Consider the following 21,575-nt stretch of genomic DNA (forward strand, 5'->3'; position numbering starts at 1 on the left):
TTGCGACAGCTATGTGTTTATGAACTGAGTGCAATGCAATCAGTGCACTGGTCACTGACTGTTTGACATGCTATGAGAGGCATTTTGCGGCTGGCAGTATTAGGGACTTTGGAACCTGAAAAGGGTCATGTCACTATATTAAACAAAATATATACCGTATTTTTCGCTTTATAAGACGCACCTGATTATAATTCGCACCCCCAAATTTGGTGAAGGAAAAGAGAATTTATTTTTTTAATGTTAAATGGGGTCCATCTTATAATGCCAGTGTCCGTCTAACAAATCATATAGGGTATATGTCCCTCATAGCCCCCCATCATAAAATTAGCCCCCCTCAATCTGGATATGGCCCCCTTATATTGAATATAGCCCCCTTGTGCTGGGACACGTCCCCCTGTGCTGCCCATGGCCCCTATAGATGGCACACCTCCCCTGTGTTTGATATGGCCCCCATACTGCTGCACATGGCCCCTATAGATGGCACACCTCCCCTGTGTTTGATATGGCCCCCATACTGCTGCCCATGGCCACTATAGATGGCACATCTCCCCTGTGTTTGATATGGCCCCCATACTCCTGCCCATGGCTAGTATAGATGGCACATCTGATAATAATATATCTGGTAATCTGATCGGCACGGCAGAGTGATATCATCTCTGCGTGCCTTATCACAGACAGCAGCAGCAGGAGACCTGGCAGATCAGCACTGGAGGTAAGTAAAGCTTTTTTTATTTTACTATGGGCAGCAGTATGGGTGCCATATCTAACACAGGGGGCATCATGTGCGATCAAAGGGAGCACAGGCACATATAATATGCCCGCTGCCCCAGCCCATCAGCGCGATACGGTTTCAACACGAAGCTGATGGACAGCGGCTGTGCATATTATATGAGCGGGAGCAAGAGATCTAATGCTGCCGCCCGCAGCTTTCACCTGCCCCCAGCACCGCTCCAGAGCGGACCCTGCAGTGTGTGTGTATGTATATGTATATGTGTGTGTGTATATATATATGTGTATATATATGTATATATATACGACGCACCCCCTACTTTCCCCAAAATTTGGGGGAACAAAAGTGCGTCTTATAAAGCGAAAAATACGGTAGTTCTGGAAGCCGGCAATCCAATGTTTGGGGCCTGTTGTTCAGCACAACAGTATCAATAAAAAATTTACTGACACTATTATGTCTAATTTACAGTGCATTATTATTAATGCATACCACTCTTCGCAGTAGAACGCATTTTGGCTGGTCCCAGCAGTTGACAAAGACTTTGGGCAGGCTGAAATGGGCCCTGCTGTGAAGTGCTTAATGCTTTAATTTACTATTACCACAAATTAAAAAAAATACAGTGCCAGGATTTCTTCAAGTTATACCATGTAGTAAAGTGTGTCAGATGAGAATATGTCTTTAAGTTTTACTGCGGCCATTAGGAGTTTGACAATGTGGCCTTCAGACCTTAAAATGTTAAATAGTTACATAGATTGAAAAAAGACCTAGGTCCATCTTGCGATCAGATCACAGCTCCGGAGGAGAGGGATTAATCTCTCCATCTCTTCCATTGTCAGCCTGTGCGTATACCGCACTGCACTCGAATGTCATCAGTGCAGTCCAATGTTTCACTCGCACACATAGACTTGTACGGGTGCGAGTGATGAGAGACTCAAACAGCTTGCTGCGATTTTTTTTCCTCACTCCAATCAGGGCTGAGGAAAAACAGGAGCCGAGTGCAATGCAACATTTTATTTGCATTGCATTCTTGCAAGTCATACGCCAGTGTGACTCGTGGCTAATGCAGGTATACAGCATCAGGTTTGCGGTTTATAGTATTAGAAAGAATTATCTAAGTGAAGTCTGTCCTTAGCACGTGAGATCTAAAGAGTGGAACATGGAAAATTCTATTTACATATGTTTAACATTTTGCGGAGGATAACACTTGTTGAAGCTGTAGTGTCCAGACCTGGTTTGCTAAAACAGAAGTAATGTACAATAATTCTTGCTGAGAACTTTCCCATCATTGGCAGTCTTAACCACACATGTACTGCTCCGCTGATGGCAGAGATAAGCTAAACAGGACATGTTTTGATCTCGATTGCTCTGAAGTTATGCTAGAGATTTCTTTTCAAGCTGCACCCAAGTTCTGATCTTTGCAGAGAGATTTAAGCTAAAAAGCTGCTTCACTGATGTAAAACACATTGCAATTAGTACATGTTTACACAGAACACTTTTCCAGGTAATGGTTTTTTTAAACTCTTGACTTGAGTTCATCTTTGCTGAATTTATAACCAGAGTAAGTACAAATCAGTCTGCAGATTTTTTATATAATGCATCAGTGGTTTCCATCACTGTTTATGGTCAGTTTATTGTGCTGAAGATTGAGTAGATAACCAATTTCTGAATGTGATATTATAGTTAAAGAGGACTTTTCACCTCTCCTGATATGTTTATTTTAGTAGGTAAGGGTTACAAAATCAGGTCCCTAATACATTTCTTCAAATAGAATGGACAAGCTAGGAAACAAATTATAATAGCATGGAAATCCACTGAAGACCCTGTATGATCCATTGGTTGCACTGTATAAAGTCCACTATACGAATAGTAGGTGTGGTTATACATACGATAAGGTTTGGAAGGTGATTAGCAACAGACAATGCCCAATAGCATTCTGAGCAGATGCTCTCTGTTTATTTACATCTATCGTATGTCTGCATAAGGTGTTTCTTAGGCCTGTTTCACAAGTCCGTGAATAACAGACGTTTTCACTAACGTGTTAAAAACGCATATGTCCCTCCATGTGCCGTGATTCACGGCACCTGTGTGTTCTCCATGTACTATCTGTGATCCATGATAGCACATGAAGATAAACTCACCTGTCTGGCCGCTGTGTCTCTCACCGCTGCAGCTACTTCTGGGTCAGCTGTGCAGGGAATAAATGCATGTGCATGAGAATAATTAGCTGATTTGGAAGCAGAGGCAGCAGCGCCTGAAGACAGCGTCGCTGGAGATGGGTGAGTTTAAAAAGCTTTGATTCTTATCTACTATTCAAGACAATTTCCTCTCTCAGATGGTAGATGAACCGACGAGGGGAGATAATTTTCTAGACCTGGTCCTGTCAAATAGACCGGATACAATTTCAGATCTACAGGTCTGGGAGCACTGGGGCACCAGCGATCATAATATAGTAAGCTTTTGAGTAATATTCATTAGAACATTTCAAAGGGGAAATGCTAAAACCTGAAATTTTACGAAAGCTGATTTCAACATATTAAGGGAAGAGCTTAAATGTGTAGATTGGAACAAAGTCATGGTAACTGTGGATACTGAACATAAATGGGGAAAGTTTAAAGATATACTGCTAGAGTCCTGTAAAAAACGTATACCATCTGGTAATAAAATGTCCAGGAATAAAAAGAAACCACCTATGGATAAATAATGCGGGAGTCACACGAGATGATATATCGTGCGATATGTCGGCGGGGTCACGTAGTAAGTGACGCACATCCGGCATCGTTTGATATATTGTAGCATGTGACAGCTACGAGCGACGGTGAACGAGCACAAATACTCACCTTATCGTTGCTCGTTGACACGTCGCACATTTTCAAAAAGTCGTTTCTTCTTCTCTCCGTCGGTTGTTCATTGTACCTGGGGCAGCACACATCGCTGCGTGTGACACCCCGGGAACGATGAACACAGCTTACCTGCATCCCGCCGGCAATGCGGAAGGAAGGAGGTGGGCAGGATGTTTACGTCAGGCTCATCTTCGCCCCTCCGCTTCTATTGGCTGGCCGCTGTATGACGTCGCTGTGATGCCGAACGTCCCACCCCGTTCAGGAAGTGGATGTTCGCCGCGCACAGCGACGTCGCTCAGCAGGTAAGTGCGTGTGACGGGGGTTTAATGACTTTGTGCGCCACGGGCAACTAATTGCCCGTGACGCACAAACGACGGGGGCGGGTGCGATCGCTCGTGCGATCACACGATAGATTGTCTCGTGTGACGCCCGCATATGACTGTACAAAGTATAATAAAACAAAAACAAAGGTCGTTTAAAATCTTAGAGGCTGAGAATACAGAAATAGCATTTCAGAAGTATAAAGATATCAATTGGAAATGCAAAAAAGAAATCAAACAAGCAAAACTAGCTACTGAAATGAAAATCAACAATGACACTAAAATAAATCCCAAAATCTTTTATAAAAACATTAATGCCAAAAGGAAAACAAAGGATAGTATTGGCCCCTTAAAATATAATAAGTTAGTTATAGAGGATAAACAAAAGACTGAGATATTAAATAGGCATTTCTCATCTGTGTTAACCAAGGAACTGACTGTACCAGGGATCATTCAACAAGTGAAAAATCAAAGTTCACCACCCGATATAATTAATTTAACACAAGAAGAAGTACGCCTACGTCTGAGTAAATTAAACATTGACAAATCCCCAGGGCCAGATGGCATTCATCCACGAATATTGAGGGAATTGAGCTCCGTAATCGACAGACCACTGTATCTCATCTTTTTAGACTCGCTTGTAACAGGGTTGGTGCCTCAGGATTGGAGGATTGCTGATGTGGTACCGATATTTATGAAAGGTAAGAGGGTAGATCCAGGCAACTACCGTCCAGTAAGCCTGACATCAGTAGTATGCAAAGTTTTTGAGGGCATTTTAAGGGATGACATGCAAAAATATATTGCAGAAAATAATATAATAACTGACAGCATGGATTCATGAACGATAAGTCGTGTCTAACCAACATGTTGGGGTTCTATGAGGGGGTAAGTGCAAACCTGGATATTGGTAATGCAGCTGATGTGATTTATTTGGACTTTGCAAAGGCATTTGATACTGTACCACATAATAGCCTTATACTAAAGCTCCAGAAGCAAGGACTAGGGGAAACTATATGCAACTGGGTAAGGAATTGGCTAAAAGATTGGAAACAAAGAGTAGTCATAAATGATACATTCTCTAAATGGGCTATAGTTAGCAGTGGGGTGCCGCAGGGATCTGTGCTAGGACCGATTCTTTTTAATCTCTTTATTAATGACCTTGTGGATGGGATTGATAGTAAAGTGTCAGTCTTTGCTGATGACACCAAACTATGTAGGATATTAAAAACTGACCTTGATAGTACAATATTACAAAAAGATCTGGATAAGATGTCAGAATGGGCAGATACTTGGCAAATGAGATTTAATGTTGATAAATGTAAAGTAATGCACCTAGGACGGCGTAATCCTATAACTGCGTACACATTAAATGGAAGTAAACTCGGGACTACAGAACAGGAGAAGGACTTGGGTATTCTCATTACAAATAAGCTGAGCAACAGCACTCAGTGTCAAGCAGCAGCTGCTAAAGCAAACAAGATTTTAGGGTGTATAAAAAGAGAGATTAGATCCCGTGATCCCAACGTATTGTTACCCCTCTATAAATCACTTGGAAGGCCACATCTGGAATATGGGATCCAGTTTTGGGCTCCACATTTTAAAAAGGACATTCAGAAGTTAGAGTCAGTTCAAAGGCGGGCAACTAGACTACTGCAAGGAATGGAAGGCCTCCCATATGATGAGAGGTTGAAAAAGTTAGATATGTTTAGTTTAGAAAAAAGACGTCTGAGAGGAGATCTCATTTATATGTATAAATACATGTGTGGTCAATATAAAGGACTGGCACATGACTTATTTCTTCCGAAGACAATACTAAGGACCAGGGGCATTCACTGCGAGTGGAAGAAAAGCGATTCCGACAGCTAAATAGGAAAGGGTTCTTTACAGTTAGAGCAGTCAGACTGTGGAATGCCCTACCACAAGAGGTAGTAATGGCAGATACTATAACAGCTTTTAAAAAAGGACTGGATGATTTCCTCAGTACACAAAACATTGTTGGTTATAAATGACTTAGTGACCAAATGTAGAACTGGTGGAGGAAGGTTGAACTAGATGGACCTAGGTCTTTTTTTTTCAACCTATGTAACTATATGTATCTATATGATTTTCAATGTCCATGTTTTTCTGGTACGTGTTACATGGATCACACCATAGTGTGGTCTGTGGGACATCAGTGATGCCATAAAAAAACGGACTTGTCTCCATGCGGAAATCACAGACACACGTGTACGCTGCACGGAGATACGGTCAGTGAGTAATCACTGATGTATGCGCAGACATTCATTTTAATGGGTCTGCATATGTCCGTGATTCAGGTACCCATAAAAACTGTAACGTACGTACCAGAACCACTGATGTTTGAAACAGACCTTACTGACATTTTGGGGAAGGGGGTGAAGTGCATGAGGACCGGTATGATTGGGTGTTGTGAATGAGGTTATATGTATTGAGTGTATGGATATATGATTTCTTAGTTTAAATGATCTTCCAAATGCTTTAAGTGGCTTGGGTGGTCATTGATGAAACCTATTACATGATTTGTACCATTTGTATCATTCTAATGATTTCTATTGTTGTAATTTTTATTGTCTTAAAAAATGGATAATAAACCCTTTAAAAAAATAAATAAAATAAAATGGACAACCCCACTAAAAGTTACCAATCATTTAAAAAATAAGGTTCTGGAGACTCCCATTAATTGGTCAAAACACTGTTCTGAAATGCACAGCTCCCACAGAGCAGTGTACAGGCTCAGTAGTACGTCTATAGGTCTGTACATCACGATAACGAGCCATACAATTTATTTTTAAATAGGTAGCATTTAAAGGAAATCGGTTAACAGCTTTAACCATTATTGGGTCATTGAAAAATAAAAAACTTTCGGTTTGCTGTCCACTGTGTTATTCTGGAGAAATCCACAATTTTGTCAGTTTGGGCCCCTAGGTGCTTTGTCCTGCCCGGAGCACCTAACGAAAGTCTCAGGTTATTTACATCCTCAGCACATGCCTTCCTATGTTGGTTGATAGCTGATGTAAGATGGTGTGCTGGAAATCTTGCACCTGCTTATACTGCCTTGAGCTATGGGTGTACAACCTCGATTGACGGTTCGTTCACAGTAGCATGTTGAAGACTGTGGCCACAGAAGGGCAACTTACAGCACAGGTGTGAGGACAAGAGGGCTGTGATCAGGTATGATGTTTCCTGCCTGAGGCCTCAAACACACTTCCGTGAAACACGTGCGTGTTTGGTCCGTTTCCGTATATACCGGAGACACGGACAAACGTGCACCAATGTTATGCTATGTTTGAGGTCACACGTGCGTTATTCCATACGGTCCGTGTGTCCTTGTCCGTGATACGTATGTGTATCCGTTTTGCACGGAAGCATGTCCGTTTTCTGCACCGAACACGCACACACGGACCCAATGAAAGTCTATGGGTCCATTAGCACACGTACGTGACACGGATGCATCTCCGTATGCTCCGTGTACGTTTTGTGCTTTTTTTTCTAGCGATGTCGGTCACTCTTTCTTTTTCTGTGTATGTCGGTTAATCTCCCTCAGTCGGTCTCTCTGTCTTAAAAGCAAGAAGGCCTGCGGAGACACCATCACTTGTTTCTCAACGCTGGCAGGAAACTAGCCAGGTCTTTCACCGGGAAGGAACAACCACGGGAAGGGCAGTCTCCAGTCAAGGAGACCACCTATGCCAAACATGGTAACCATCCACAGACAGCCGTTTCTGGGTATTTGCCCCTCATCAGTGTGGAGTAGGAATCTGGCTAGTGGGAGCATTGCCTAGTAAAAGACTATGTGAGCAAGGATGGTTGACCTTAGGTAGATCAACATCCACCACTGCGGAGACACCATCACGTGTTTCTCAACGCAGTGATTCTAGAGCAATGCCCCCTGGGAAATATTCAAAGCAAGAAGGCCTGCGGAGACACCATCACATGTTTCTCAACGCTGGCAGGAAACTAGCCAGGTCTTTCACCGGGAAGAAACAACCACGGGAAGGGCAGTCTCCAGTCAAGGAGACCACCTTTGCCAAACATGGTATCCATCCACAGACAGCCGTTTCGGGGTATTTGCCCCTCATCAGTGTGGAGTAGGAATCTGGCTAGTGGGAGCATTGCCTAGTAAAAGACTATGTGAGCAAGGATGGTTGACCTTAGGGAGATCAACATCCACCACTGCGGAGACACCATCACGTGTTTCTCAACGCAGTGATTCTAGAGCAATGCCCCCTGGGGCACCTACGAGCGACCGCTAACGATCAGAAATACTCACCAAATCGTTGATCGCTGACCCGTCGTTCCTTTCCCAAATATCGTTGCTCATTTTGGACGCAGGTTGTTCGTCGTTCCTGAGGCAGCACACATAACTACGTGTGACACCCCGGGAACGACGAACAACAGCGTTCCTGCGTCCTCCGGCAACGAGGTGGGAGTGACTTAAATCCGGCTGATCTCCGCCCCTCCACTTCTATTGGTGGCCCGCTGTGTGACATCACTGTGACGCTGCACGAACCTCCCCCTTAAAAAAGAGTTTGTTCGTCGGCTACAGCAATGTCGTTAGAAAGGTAAGTCCGTGTGACGCTTACAAGCGATATTGTTCGCCACGGGCAGCAATTTGCCCGTGACGCACAAACGACGGGGGCAGGTGCGATCGGTAGTGACATCGCTAGCGATGTCGCAGCGTGTAAGGCGCCTTTACATTGCATGCTCTGGGTGGGACAAAGCACCTAACACCTAATTTGCATTTTGATAAAATCATGGGTTGCTCCACACTAATCCAACGAACAGCAAGTAAAAAGGTATCCATGCATTTTTCTTTAATTGACCTAGAGCATAAAAAAGGTTAAACCTGTGGAAAGATTCCCTATAAAGGGTTTTCACTTTTTATTATCAAATGTGTTGGGAACATGATTTTTTGGCATTTACCTACTAAAATAAACATGTCAGGAGAGATGATAGGTCCTGTTGAACTACAGCCTTAGAAATAGTTATTAAAGGCAGTATATCAATATGTTTGTACAGAATCTACTTTAATTTAAATTCTAAAACAATTCCTTGATTTTAAACTTCTTAAAATCACAAAAAACTATCCCACACCATGAGTAAATACACACAAGCAAAACAAAATAAAAATTGGACTCTATGAAGCCACAATGTAAACACTTTTTTTCAAAGAGTCACTAAATTACTTTTTATGTAGTCTGTCTATAAGGCCTAAGCCACACGGCGAGAAAATCGGAGCGAGTGGAGTGCGATAAAACATCGCATTCCACTCGGACCATTTTTAGCCTGTGTCAGTGCACATGAGCGATTATTTTCTCAGCCCTAATCGGACCGAGAAAACAATCGCAGCATGCTATTGTAATGCGAGACTCTTTCTGTCACACCCATTCAAGTCTACAAATCGCACTGCACTTGTGGTACACTGGTGTATCGCACGTGCAGAGCAAGAATCGAAATAGCTGGCTACGGAGGAGAGACAGAGATAAATCCCTCCCTCCCCTCCGCAGCACCGGCCCTCCCCTCCTGAGTGCCAGCCCTCCCCTCCTCAGTGTCGGCCCGCCCCCCCGTAGCTGAGGTCCACTCGCACAGTCGGACCTCAGTCCCAGGGATACTAGCATGACACTCGGCTCCTGCTGTGCTGCCAGCGTGAGCCGAGTGTCATGCGAGCATCGCACTAGTGTCCCGTGTGGCCCCAGCCTAACAGGGCAGGTAATCTATATGCACCCTAGACCAGATTAATTATAAAACACTGACTGCCAAAAGTTTTGCATATACTATTTGTTGATCGCAACATAGAGAGTAATTCATTGATTACCGTAACTTAGGATTTTGTAGCGTAACGTCTTGCTTTGATTACTGCACCACACCGACGGGGCATTGAAGCCATCAGGATGTTCAAGACATCATGAGGGATCTTGCTCCATTCTATTTGCATATCTGCAAACAATTCATCTTTATTGCTATAGGCACGTGCCTCAACGTGTCACCCTATCTTATCCCAAAGGTGCATTATAGGGTGTAAATCAGGTGATTGGCTTGGCCACTGCAGGAGGCAAACATTTTTCTTTGGTAACCTCTTTGTTATTAAATTGGATGTGTGCTTAGGTTCATTATGTTGCTAGAATTTTGAGCCTCTGCCTACTTTGGTTTTACCATGTGGCAGCATTACATTCTCCAGTATATCCTTGTGCATGGTAGCATTTATACTTCCATCAATTCTATGTAGAGGGCCAATGGCAGATGAAGGAAACAGTCCAAAACCATGACATTGCCACCACCATATTTCACTGTACGTGTTTGGTGCCTTACGTCATTTCGTTTTCCAATTGCGTGGTGTATATAGTGCTTGCCATCAATACCAAACAGATTGAACTTTGATTCTTCCGACCACAACACCTTTGGCTGTGCTTTTTGTCAAACTCAAGCTGGGACCTTCCAGTTCTTTGCAGAGATGAAAGGCTTCTTGACTGGAACTTGTGCATTGAAGCCTATTGCTCTTAGCCGTTGCACTGCAGTTTGGCGACTCACTTTGACTCCATATTCTTTCATTTCGTGCAAAATCTGTACAGCACTTTTATGCACATCAGATACAGACTTTTTCTTACTAATGTGTTCAGCTTTGGAGGAAGTTTTCCATAGTTATCCACTTCTAGGTTTGTCAGCTGTTCCATAACCTTCTTTTTCTTTATTATACATGACACTTGACTCTGAGAACAGGTGAATTCCATAGCTACCTCTTTTTCTTTTTTTGCCTGACTTCACTTTTACATAGTTACATAGGTTGAGAAAAGACCTAGGTCCATCTAGTTTACCCTTTCTACACCTTTTGGTCACTAAATACTTTCTAACCGACACTCTCTGAATAATAAGCTTCCTGACATCTCGTGATAAATCTGGCTTTGTCTTTGCCATGTTTTATCTTAAAAGCCATGACAAAATATGGAAAACATTTGACCCAGCAAATGTGGAAAACTAACACATAAATTGTCCTTCAGACATCCAGATAAAGAATCGTGATTTATCACTCTGTCAACCACGTCTTACTGCTCCAGCGTTCAGTGGCTATCAGACACTTAGCATTGTACTTGGTGATGTAAGTCTTGCATGCAGCTCCCAGCCATGGGCTGATGTTAATACCAGAGGAGGTTGGCGCTCTGCAATTATTGACTCAGCAGAGGTTGGTGACATTTATGCACTATGCATTTCAACACACTGTAAACCCCACTCTATAAGTTTACATGGTTTCCCACTTTGTCACTGTGGTGCCTAAATGCTTGCACTTCTCAAAAATACCTCTCAGTTCAACGTGGAATATTTAGGAGAAGAAATGTACAATGTAAGCATCTTAGTACAGTACAGTGCTCTAATTTATTAAGGTCTTTATATCAAGCCATTTTTTTCACAAATGTTGTAAAAGGGGTTGTCCACTACTAGGACAACCCCTTCTTAATCCACATGTTTCCTCCCAGTAAAATAAAAAATCCTTTCTGCCTCCTTTTTGAAATTCTGTGCTGCCGTCACTGTTATCGTGGTGGGCGGCGCTTGAGCTGTAATGATTCCACGGATTCAATAAATTGGTGCTGGAGGCAGCGCATACGCAGATTGAGATTGTGGATTAATGAGGGTCATTGAGTTGAAAGCTCGATCTGAGCATGTGCCGACTCCTGCGCCATGTTAGTGAAAACTATTTATGGAAATACACAGCGCAAAATTTCAAAAAGGTGGCAGATCACTTAATCAGTAACCTGTAAAAGAAACAGAGGTGGCAGGCAGAGAGACAGAGAAGCAACAGACAATCCTTCCCCCAAATTTCACCCCAATGCACAGAAGAGGTCATTAGATGAAAATTTAGTGTATGATCATTCAACAACCACAGACTGGATTCCTTCATCGCAGGTATTATTTTAATCAACATCACAGCGTCATTATAACAATGGCTTTACGTTATAGTGCTGAATCTTGCTGACACATAATTTATTGGCTAGGACACCTGTCATTAAATAATTGATCTATGAAAGGACACCTTGTGCGGCGGGTCCCGCCCCTTGAAGCCACGCCAGCTGATGAAACGCTCATTGGGATGAAAATCCTCATCAAGGGTATAGAGATATAGAAATTGGCTCACAGGCCATGTATGGCTAGAGCGGGGACAGTCGGGAGAGCACAATTATCCCAACAGCAACTGTGCTATGAAGCTATCCATTAATTTCTCCTGCATGAGGGATAACCACAGATGACAAGGCAGGCACTAAAGTTGGCTGATCATTATTGCTGACTACAGTGGGGGTGACATCTGATGCAGGATTTGAAGCAATTACATGTGCTGCACTACTCTCAGCAGGGATATATATATATATATATATATATATATATATATATACATACATACATACATACATACATACATACATATATACACACAGTATATATACAGGAACATATATGCCATAGGTTTTGCTGGGGAAGAACTGCAGAAAGGTTGTGAACATTTTCTGCAGCAAAACATACAGCAAAACCGCGCGCACGGGGCCTTATACTGTCTCTACTGGAGAAAATGTATCCCAATAATAGACTGGAATTGTCAGTGATCCCGGTTCATTCTTTCCCTTTCCTAAAGATGATCTTGGTCAGGGATAGGATTTTTTTTTTTTAACGTCAAGTATTTTGTTTGGAGGTTTTAATTATCACAATTAAAGTTAAATATCAATAGTACGTATTCACTTGTCTAGTGCCCTATTCCTCCTTTCCTTTATAATCAGTTTATCTGGTGGTGTAAACCCTATGTTTATATATATATATACACTGGAGGGTGGTGCTTGATTTTATCAAAATTACTAAAAGCAGCTCAGTAAGTGACACATCATTGGAGTCAGGGTCTCTTTCCATACATCATGCCTGCTCTCACATGAGGCAGCAAAAAACCTGGTGACAGATTATTTTTAATAATAGGGCTGGTGTGTCGCCAGCATCATTGGCCCTTCTCACCTACTGAAAAGAAAATGAGCAGAGCTGGATTACAACATTAAGTTTAATTGAAATTAAGATTCTGTGTTTAAAGAAGAATGTTTCATTGCGTTTGGCCTATTTTGCCTTTTGATTTTAATAAATTTTTTTCTAAAACTTCTGTAATTTTAGCACCAAACTCCAGATCCGTTTGCTGCCACTTTTCCAAGCTCAGGATTTTCTGAGGACCCATTTAAAAGCAAGCTTGATATGCCAGCCCTGCCCCCCAAGAGAAGTGTCCCTCCTCGGCCAAAGCCTCCAAGTGGTAAGTTGGGAAAGTTATGTGTATGTGTCACATTTATTTTCAAAATGATCAGTTTCCTCTTTGGACTGAAAAGCAATATTCTAATGTGCGCCTTTAAGCTATGAAACCCAAGAGCCTGGAGGGCTAAAATAAAACTATAAGGTAAGAAATGATATTGCACGTGGAACCATTCAGCATTACAGTATGACAACATTAATTGGTTGATGTCCTGTGGCATACATTTTAAGCAAAGTATGAAGTGAGCTCCGAACCTGAGACAACTTCATACTACGCAGATGCTGGCTGTGTTACATACCGTAATTGGCAGTGACCACAGCATGTTCCAATAGCTGTACTTTAAATGCCACTTTCAATCTTTGACAGTTATATTAAATAACACCATTGCCGATGCCTGCACTCACCAGTCCCTCTTGGCTTCCCCAAATCTCTGTGATGCAAACCAATGGTTTACCATGGCAGTCGGGGAGCCTGCTTAAAGCTATCGTAACTGTCATCTTGGTTCTCCTTGGTTCTCCATAGGAGCACCACAATTTCAGTATATACAACAATACTATTTCAGTATATAGTATGTGTCCGAACAATCACAGGTTCAAGTACCCTAAGGGGGCTGAAAAGTAAAGTAAAAAGAGAAAACAAGTTTTTAAAAATGTATTGCTATCCTTGTCCTCCTTCAGAAATAAAGAAATGAAACCATAAAAAGCATATTTAGGCTGGTTTCAGACGTCTGTGTTTCTTTGTCGCTCCATTGGGAGACCCAGACAATTGGGTGTATAGCTACTGCCTCCGGAGGCCACACAAAGTATTACACTTTAAAAAGTGTAACCCCTCCCCTCTGCCTATACACCCTCCCGTGCATCACGGGCCCATCAGTTTTATGCTTTGTGTTGAAGGAGGCACACATGCACACAAGCTCCACATTTAGTCAGCAGCAGCTGCTGATTGTATCGGATGGAAGAAAAGAGGGCCCCCCACAGGGCCCCCGGCATGCTCCCTTCTCACCCCACTAAGTCGGCGGTGCTGTTAAGGTTGAGGTACCCATTGCGGGTACAGAGGCTGGAGCCACATGCCGTTTTCCTTCCCCATCCCTTAGAGGCTCTGGGAGAAGTGGGATCCTAACCGGTCGCCATTCACTGGGACCGGGCTCCATCCGCAGCCCCTGGGGGAATCTGACGGACAGGAGACTGGATATCATCAGGGACAGGGCCCTGCATCCATAAGGTACCCTGTGTCCCCTTAGGGACGGTGCATGCAGCGCCTGTGTTACAGACGCCGCAGCGGCTGCTGTGTGGTTTGTGAGACCGGGACTACCGCGCCGGCCGCGCTTTTAACTTTAGTCCCCGGCTTTTGCGGCCTAGTACCATGTACTCCCGCCCCCGGGCCTGCCAGTCAGGGGTAGGGGCGGGACGGCCGACTGGACGTCGGCAGTGAGGGCTGGAGCATGCTTTGGTATCCTCCTCCCCCCCTCACTGAGCACTGTGGGACACCAGATGCCCGCACTTTATTAGGCACTCCCACGGCTCCCTCCTCCCCTCAGAACGCTGGCAGCCATTGTTATAATCACTTCTGCCGGTGGAGGTTTTCAGAATGAGCTCTGCAGCTCTGGGAGTCCCAGGCAGGGAATCTGGTGGACACACCACCGCTTTGGGCGGTGGGTAAGCCGCACCAGTTGTCAGGTGCTGGCCCCCCTTGGGTGCCGAAGTGTATATATATATATATATATATATATATATATATATATATATATATATATATATATTGTATACATTTTCTCTATCGGCAGCATTATTTGCTTTGGCTATATACCCTCACTGATCACTCTAAGAGGAGACGACAGCATGTCGTCCGCAGAAAGCAAGGGTGCCAAGGCACAGGCTTATTTTGCAACCTGTACCTCTTGTGCGGCTATGTTACCTGCAGGTTCCACCTACCCTCATGGTGACAATGCTCGGCCCCTGTGGCACTCACTCAGCCGGAGCCTCCGGCACTGGTGGGACCCTCGGCTCAGGTGGTACCGCCGGTTTCCACTGCCCAGACCTGGGGTGGCACCCAGATCCCACGGTGAGAACTCCGACACGGACCGCAGCCTCAGACAGGCTAAGCGGGCTTGCTGGGAACCTTCCCCGACTTCATCACGCGGTTCGGGGTCTCAGCATGAGGACTCTCTGGAGGATGAAGCGGAGGTCGCAGCTCAGGGCTCTGATCCTGACGTTGCTCTCAATCTGGATACACCTGAAGGGGACGCCATAGTAAATGACCTTATAACGTCCATCAACCAGGTGCTAGACCTTCTCCCCCAACTCCACCTATAGAGGAGTCGGCTTCACAGTAGGAGAAACACCAGATTAGGTTTCCCAAACGTACACGGAGTGCGTTTTTCGATCACTCTAACTTCAGAGATGCTGTCCAGAAGCACAGAGCATTTCCGGACACGCGCTTTACTAAGCGCCTTAATGACACACGTTACCCTTTCCCCCTGACGTAGTCAAGGGTTGGGCTCAGTGTCCCAAGGTGGATTCTCCAGTCTCCAGACTGGCGGCTAGATCCGTAGTATTAGTGGCAGATGGTTGATCGCTCAAGGATGCCACTGACAGGCAAATAGAGCTCATGATGAAATCCATCTATGAAGCCATAGGCGCGTCTTTTGCTCCGGCCTTCGCAGTCGTGTGGGCACTCCAAGCTATCTCAGCTTGTCTGTCTAAGACTAATGCGGTTGCACGTACCTCTGCCCCGCAGGTTGTGTCTTTGACTTCTCAGGCGTCGGCTTTTTCGTCTTACGCCATGAACGCCGTCCGGGACTCTGCGAGCCGTACAGCGGTAGCATCCGCCAATTCGGTGGCAGTCCGCAGGGCCATGTGGCTACGCGAATGGAAGGCAGACTCTGCTTCCAAGAAGTTCTTAACCGGTTTGCCATTTTCTGGCGACCGTTTGTTTGGCGAGCAATTGGATGAAATTATTAAACCATCCAAGGGAAAGGACTCGTCCTTACCCCAGTCCAAACCAAACAGACCTCAGCAACGAAAAATACAATCGAAGTTTCGGTCCTCAGCCAAGTTCCGTTCCTCCACGTCCAACAGGTCAGAGAAGGGCCAGGGGAACTCTTCGGCATGGCGGTCTAAGTCACGTCCTACAAAGACCGCCGGAGGAACCGCCTCCAAGGCGGCCTCCTCATGACTTTCGGCCTCACCAAACCGCGTCCTCGGTCGGTGGCAGGCTCTCCCGCTTTTGCGACGCCTGGCGGGCACATGTCCAAAACCGATGGGTGAGAGACATTCCGTCTCACGGTTACAGGATAGAGCTCAGCTCTCGTCCTCCGACTCGTTTCTTCAGATGGAGTTGTGATCCCCGTTCCGCTTCAAGAACGTGGTCGCGGTCTTTACTCCAACTTGTTCGGGGTACCAAAAAAGGACGGATCATTCCGGTCCGTTCTGGGCCTCATTCTGCTCAACAGACACGTGAGAACCAGACGGTTTCGGATGGAATCTCTCCGCTCAGTCATCGCTTCGATGTCCCAGGGAGACTTCCTAGCATCGATCGACATCAGGGATGCTTATCTCCATGTGCTGATTACTCCAGAGCATCAACGCTCCCTGTGTTTCGCCATCCGGGTCGAACACTTTCAGCTCGTGACTCTGTCTTTCGGCCTGGCGACAGTCCCACGGGTCTTCACCAAGGTCATGGCATCAGTGGTGGTGGGCCTAAACTCTCACACTCGGTGATCCCTTACTTAGACGATCTCCTAAGTCAAGGCACCCTCCCGGGTGGCATGTCAACACAGCCTGAACATTGCTCTGGAGACTCTCCAGAGGTTCGGGTGGATCATCAATTTCCCAAAGTAAAAATTGACACCGACCCAATCACTGACTTACCTCGGGATGGAGTTTCATTCTCTCTCAGAGATAGTGAAGCTTCCGCTGGACAAACAGCGTTCGCTGCAGACAGGGGTACACTCTCTCCTTCGGGCCCAGTCTCACCCCTTTAGGCGCCTCACGCGCTTCCTAGGGAAGATGGTGGCAGCAATGGAGGCAGTTCCCTTTGCGCAGTTTCATCTGCGTCCACTCCAATGGCACATTCTCCGCAAATGGGACAGGAGGTTGACGTCCCTAGACAGGAACGTCTCTCTTTCACTGGCAGACAAAACCTCTCCTCAGTGGTGGCTTCTTCCCACTTCTTTGTCGAAAGAAAAATCCTTCCTGCTCCCATCCTGGGCTATGGTCACGACGGACGAGAGTCTGTCAGGGTGGACAGCGGTCTTCCTCCACCACAGGGCTCAGGGAACCTGGACTCTGACAGAGTCCTCCCTTCAGATCAATGTTCTGGAGATAAGGGCAGTGTAGCTAGCCCTAAAGGCGTTCCAGCGGTGGCTGGACGGCAGGCAGATCCGGATACAGTCGGACGACGCCACGGCGGTCACGTACATCAACCACCAGCACAGAGCGCTGGCGGCGGACGCATCAGTTCAGGACTGGTCGCAATTTCGACTGCCTTATGTATTTCCTCCTCTGGCGCTGCTGTCCAGAGTGTTCCTCAAGATCGGGTCCGACTGCCGCCGCGCCATCCTCGTCGCTCCAGACTGGCCGAGGAGGTTGTGATACCTGGATCTGTGGCACCTCACGGTGGGTCGACCGTGGGCACTCCCGGACCGACCAGACTTGCTGTCTCAAGGGCCATTTTCCATCTGAATTCTCCGGTCTTCAACCTGACTGGGTGGCCATTGAGTCCTGGCTCTTAGCGTTCTCAGAGTTATCTCTATCACGCCTTTCGCAGAAGGTGGTCTTCCTAGTGGCAGGCACATCACTTCGGAGAGTGTCTGAGCTAGCAGCGCTGTCATGCAAGGCCCCCTTCCTGGTGTTTCGCCAGGATGAGGTGGTTCTGCGTCCGGTCCCGGAATTCCTACTTAAGGTGGTATCCCCCTTTTCTTCTCAATCAGGATATCTCCTTACCTTCTTTTGGCCCTCATCCAGTTCACAATTGTGAAAAGGATTGCACTTGTTAGCTCTCGGGAGAGCACTCCGGCTCTTCTTTTCGCACCCTGCGCCGTTCTGATGCGCTCTTTGTCCTTGTCACTGGCCAGCGTAAGGGGTCGCAGGCTTCCAAGTTAACCTTGGCTCGGTGGATCAAGGAACTGATCCTTGAAACCTACCGTTCTTCTGGGCTTCCGATTCCTTTAGAGCTGAAAGCCCATTCTACCAGAGCCGCAGGTGCATCCTGGGCATTGCGGCACCGGGCTATGGCTCAGCAGGTGTGTCAGCACTACCTGGTCGAGTCTGCACACTTTCACGAAACACTATCAGGTTCATGCCTATGCTGCGGCAGATGCCAGCCTAGGTAGGCGAGTCCTTAAGGAGGCGGTTGCTCACCTGTAAGAGAGGGCCGTTTTTTCGGCTCTTTTTTATCGAGGTATTCTTTTACCCACCCAGGGACTGCTTTTGGACATCCCAATTGTCTGGGTCTCCCAATGGAGCGACAAAGAAGAAGGGAATTTTGTTTACTTACCGTAAATTCCTTTTCTTCTAGCTCCTATTGGGAGACCCAGCACCCGCCCCTGTTCCCTTCGGGCTGTTGTTCTTTTGTGTACACATGTTGTTCATGTTGAAGGGTTCTTTTGGTTCATGGTTTCAGTTCTCCGAACATCCTTCGGATTGAATTTACCTTAGACCAATTTATAAGTTCCTCCTTCCTGCTTTGGCACCAAAACTGATGGGCCCGTGATGCACGGGAGGGTGTATAGGCAGAGGGGAGGGGTTACACTTTTTAAAGTGTAATACTTTGTGTGGCCTCCAGAGGCAGTAGCTATACACCCAATTGTCTGGGTCTCCCAATAGGAGCTAGAAGAAAAGGAATTTATGGTAAGTAAACAAAATTCCCTTCTTTAGGTACGTACCCATGTTATTCTCTGATGTGCCTCACACGTCCGTGTTTGCACACGGACCGTGTGACCTTTCATGACCCCGCACGCACACACGCAGGCATCTCCGGCAGCACGGATGTCACACGGATCGCACACTGATGTGATCCTTGTGACATCAGTGTAAAACATACCGGAGAAAATATGGGTCTTTTTAATAAAAAGATTTTCTATATTTACTTCTCTCCAGTGATGCTGTCTCCGTCTCTGCTGCCTCCCGCTCCTTATCGCCGCTCATTATACACACTGAATATTCAGTGCCATGTGGAGCAGCGCTGGGGACTTCAGTGCCGGGGACCGCATCGCTGGGTGAGTGTACAGCAGAGTGTGTGTGAGTGTGTGTGTGCGTGCGTGCGTGCGCGTGCGTATACACACATGCATGTGCGCTATGTGTGTATGTGCTCGGTGTATCCATGTGTGTCTGCTATGTGTGTATACATATGTGTGTATATGTGGTCTGTGTGTGTGTGTGTGTGTGTGTGTGGTGAGAACCTAGAAGCCGGAACATTTCCCAGTGAACTCTGATGAACCCATGAAGCTGTAGCGCGGGGGGTCATCAGGATGTCAGAGTTCATTGGGAACTCCGATGACCTCCTGGATGTCACTGTGCTGAAGAATACTTGCCTGTCCTTGGCGGTGCCCTATCCCTCGCTGTCCCCACGATGCTCCGGCTTCCAGGTCTGGAATGCGGTGAATAATCGATGAATATAGTGAGCGGCAATCAGGAGCTGGAGGCAGCAGAGCCGGAGAAAGCAGGTAAATATGAAAAATCGTTTTATTTCACAGACCCGTGTTTTCTCTGGTACCTATCACACGCATGCAAACACGGATGCCACACGTGAGACACACGTATGACACACGTATGACACACGTATGACCATAACCATGCGTGTGACTTGTACCTGATTAAACACGGACGTCTAAAACCAGCCTTAGGCTGTGTATGTATGCTATGTTTTTTGTTGCAGATTTGGTGCAGTTTATTGTGCAGATTGTTGCCCAAATCTGCATGTCTATCTTTATCCCAGTTAAGTCTATGAGAATTCTGAAGTGCTGTGCGCACATTACTTCTTTTTTCCTTGCAGTTTTGGGTGTAGAAAAAAATCTGCAGTATGTAAAATTTTGGGGCTATTTCTTTCTGTGTTTTTTAGCCCTTCCAGCCATTGATTTAAAAAAAAATGCATGGCACAAAAACGCACCACTAAACACATGCAGTTTTTGGTACATTTTTCTGCTACTAGGTGTATTTTTTGGTGCAAAAAATTTCTGCACCAAAAGGTCTGCGTGTACACATAACCTTAGTGTTGTCAAGGAAAAAATTGCCTGTCTATTAAACTATTCAATTATTTAAACCAGACATTAAACTACTAAGAAAAAGGCAAAATGCCAGAATTTATAGTTTTGAGTCACAGTCCTTCCATAAAAAATGTAATAAAAAGCAATCAAAATGATTTCTATGTACCACTAAATGGTATCAATAAAAAGTCAGCTCATGACACAAACATCAGGTCATCACACTGCTCCAAATAAAAAAAGTTTGGGGTCTCAGAAAATGGTGAAACAAACACAATATTATTTTTTTTCAATTTGAAAGTTTTATCACCACTAACAGAACAAATGACTGGACAAGTTTAGTATTGCCATAATCCTAATGGCATGAAGAATGAAGTTGCTACGTTATTCTCACTGTGGAATGTACTCTGTAAAAACAAATCCCAAAAAGCAATGGTGGAATTGCGGGGTTTTCTTACACAATTTAACCGTACTTGGAATTTCATTTTCGTTTTTCAGTACATTCTATGTTAAAATACACGGTGTCACTTAAAATTACAACTAGTCCTACAAAAAACTAGACCCCCATATGGCTTTGTAAAGAGAAAAATAAAAAAGTTCTGACTCTTGGAACATAGGGAAGAAACCATAAAAGCTCAAAAGTGAAAAGTGTCTTAGTAATTAAGGGGTTTAAAAAGCCTATGTACATCAAGCAAGTTACACTTTTCATACATAAAAATGGTTTCTGTTTTAGCCACCAGCAGATGTGTTTTGCCTACTAGTCTTGCCTTCCGACTTTCACGGTAAAACACGGATTCCTCAGAGCTAATATAAGTCCTTTTTCCATTCTCTTCAGCGCTCCTGTAGATGTCTGTGTGTGGACTGATTTTCACAGATGTGTTCATGAGCCTTTACTCTGAAAGGGCTAACCAAGTTAAGCCCCTCGTAGAGATTAAATGTGGGGAACTTTAAAATACAGGTACAATAATATAGTGACAGTTTAAGGTTATGCGCGCTCGTTGCACATTTGTTGTAGAAATGCCCTGCTGGTGCATTGGTGCTGTGGCGTGGTTGGCGCCGCGCCTTTAAGGCTTAAATAATGTAGGGACCCACTCAGAGGGTCGCCGTGACATAGCAGTGGGCTTCATACAGTCTGACCAGAATGTTAAACTAAGAACCTCATGTTCAGTTATATAAATTCTTAGATAAACTGATGATGATTTTT

General features: G+C 45.1%; 1 protein-coding gene across 2 annotated transcripts in view; it reads left to right on the top strand.

Annotated features, from left to right (window-relative positions):
* EPS15L1 (epidermal growth factor receptor pathway substrate 15 like 1) overlaps positions 1–21,575 on the top strand; it is a 297,220-nt gene that overhangs the window by 186,769 nt on the left and 88,876 nt on the right. For both annotated transcript variants that reach the window (XM_075315065.1, XM_075315074.1), the window contains one exon: positions 13,041–13,173. In XM_075315065.1, the coding sequence (XP_075171180.1) occupies positions 13,041–13,173 (133 nt within the window). The remainder of the gene's footprint in view (positions 1–13,040; positions 13,174–21,575) is intronic.

Source organism: Anomaloglossus baeobatrachus, chromosome 1, assembly GCF_048569485.1.
Source record: "Anomaloglossus baeobatrachus isolate aAnoBae1 chromosome 1, aAnoBae1.hap1, whole genome shotgun sequence".
In the NCBI taxonomy this organism is placed as follows: domain Eukaryota; kingdom Metazoa; phylum Chordata; class Amphibia; order Anura; family Aromobatidae; genus Anomaloglossus; species Anomaloglossus baeobatrachus.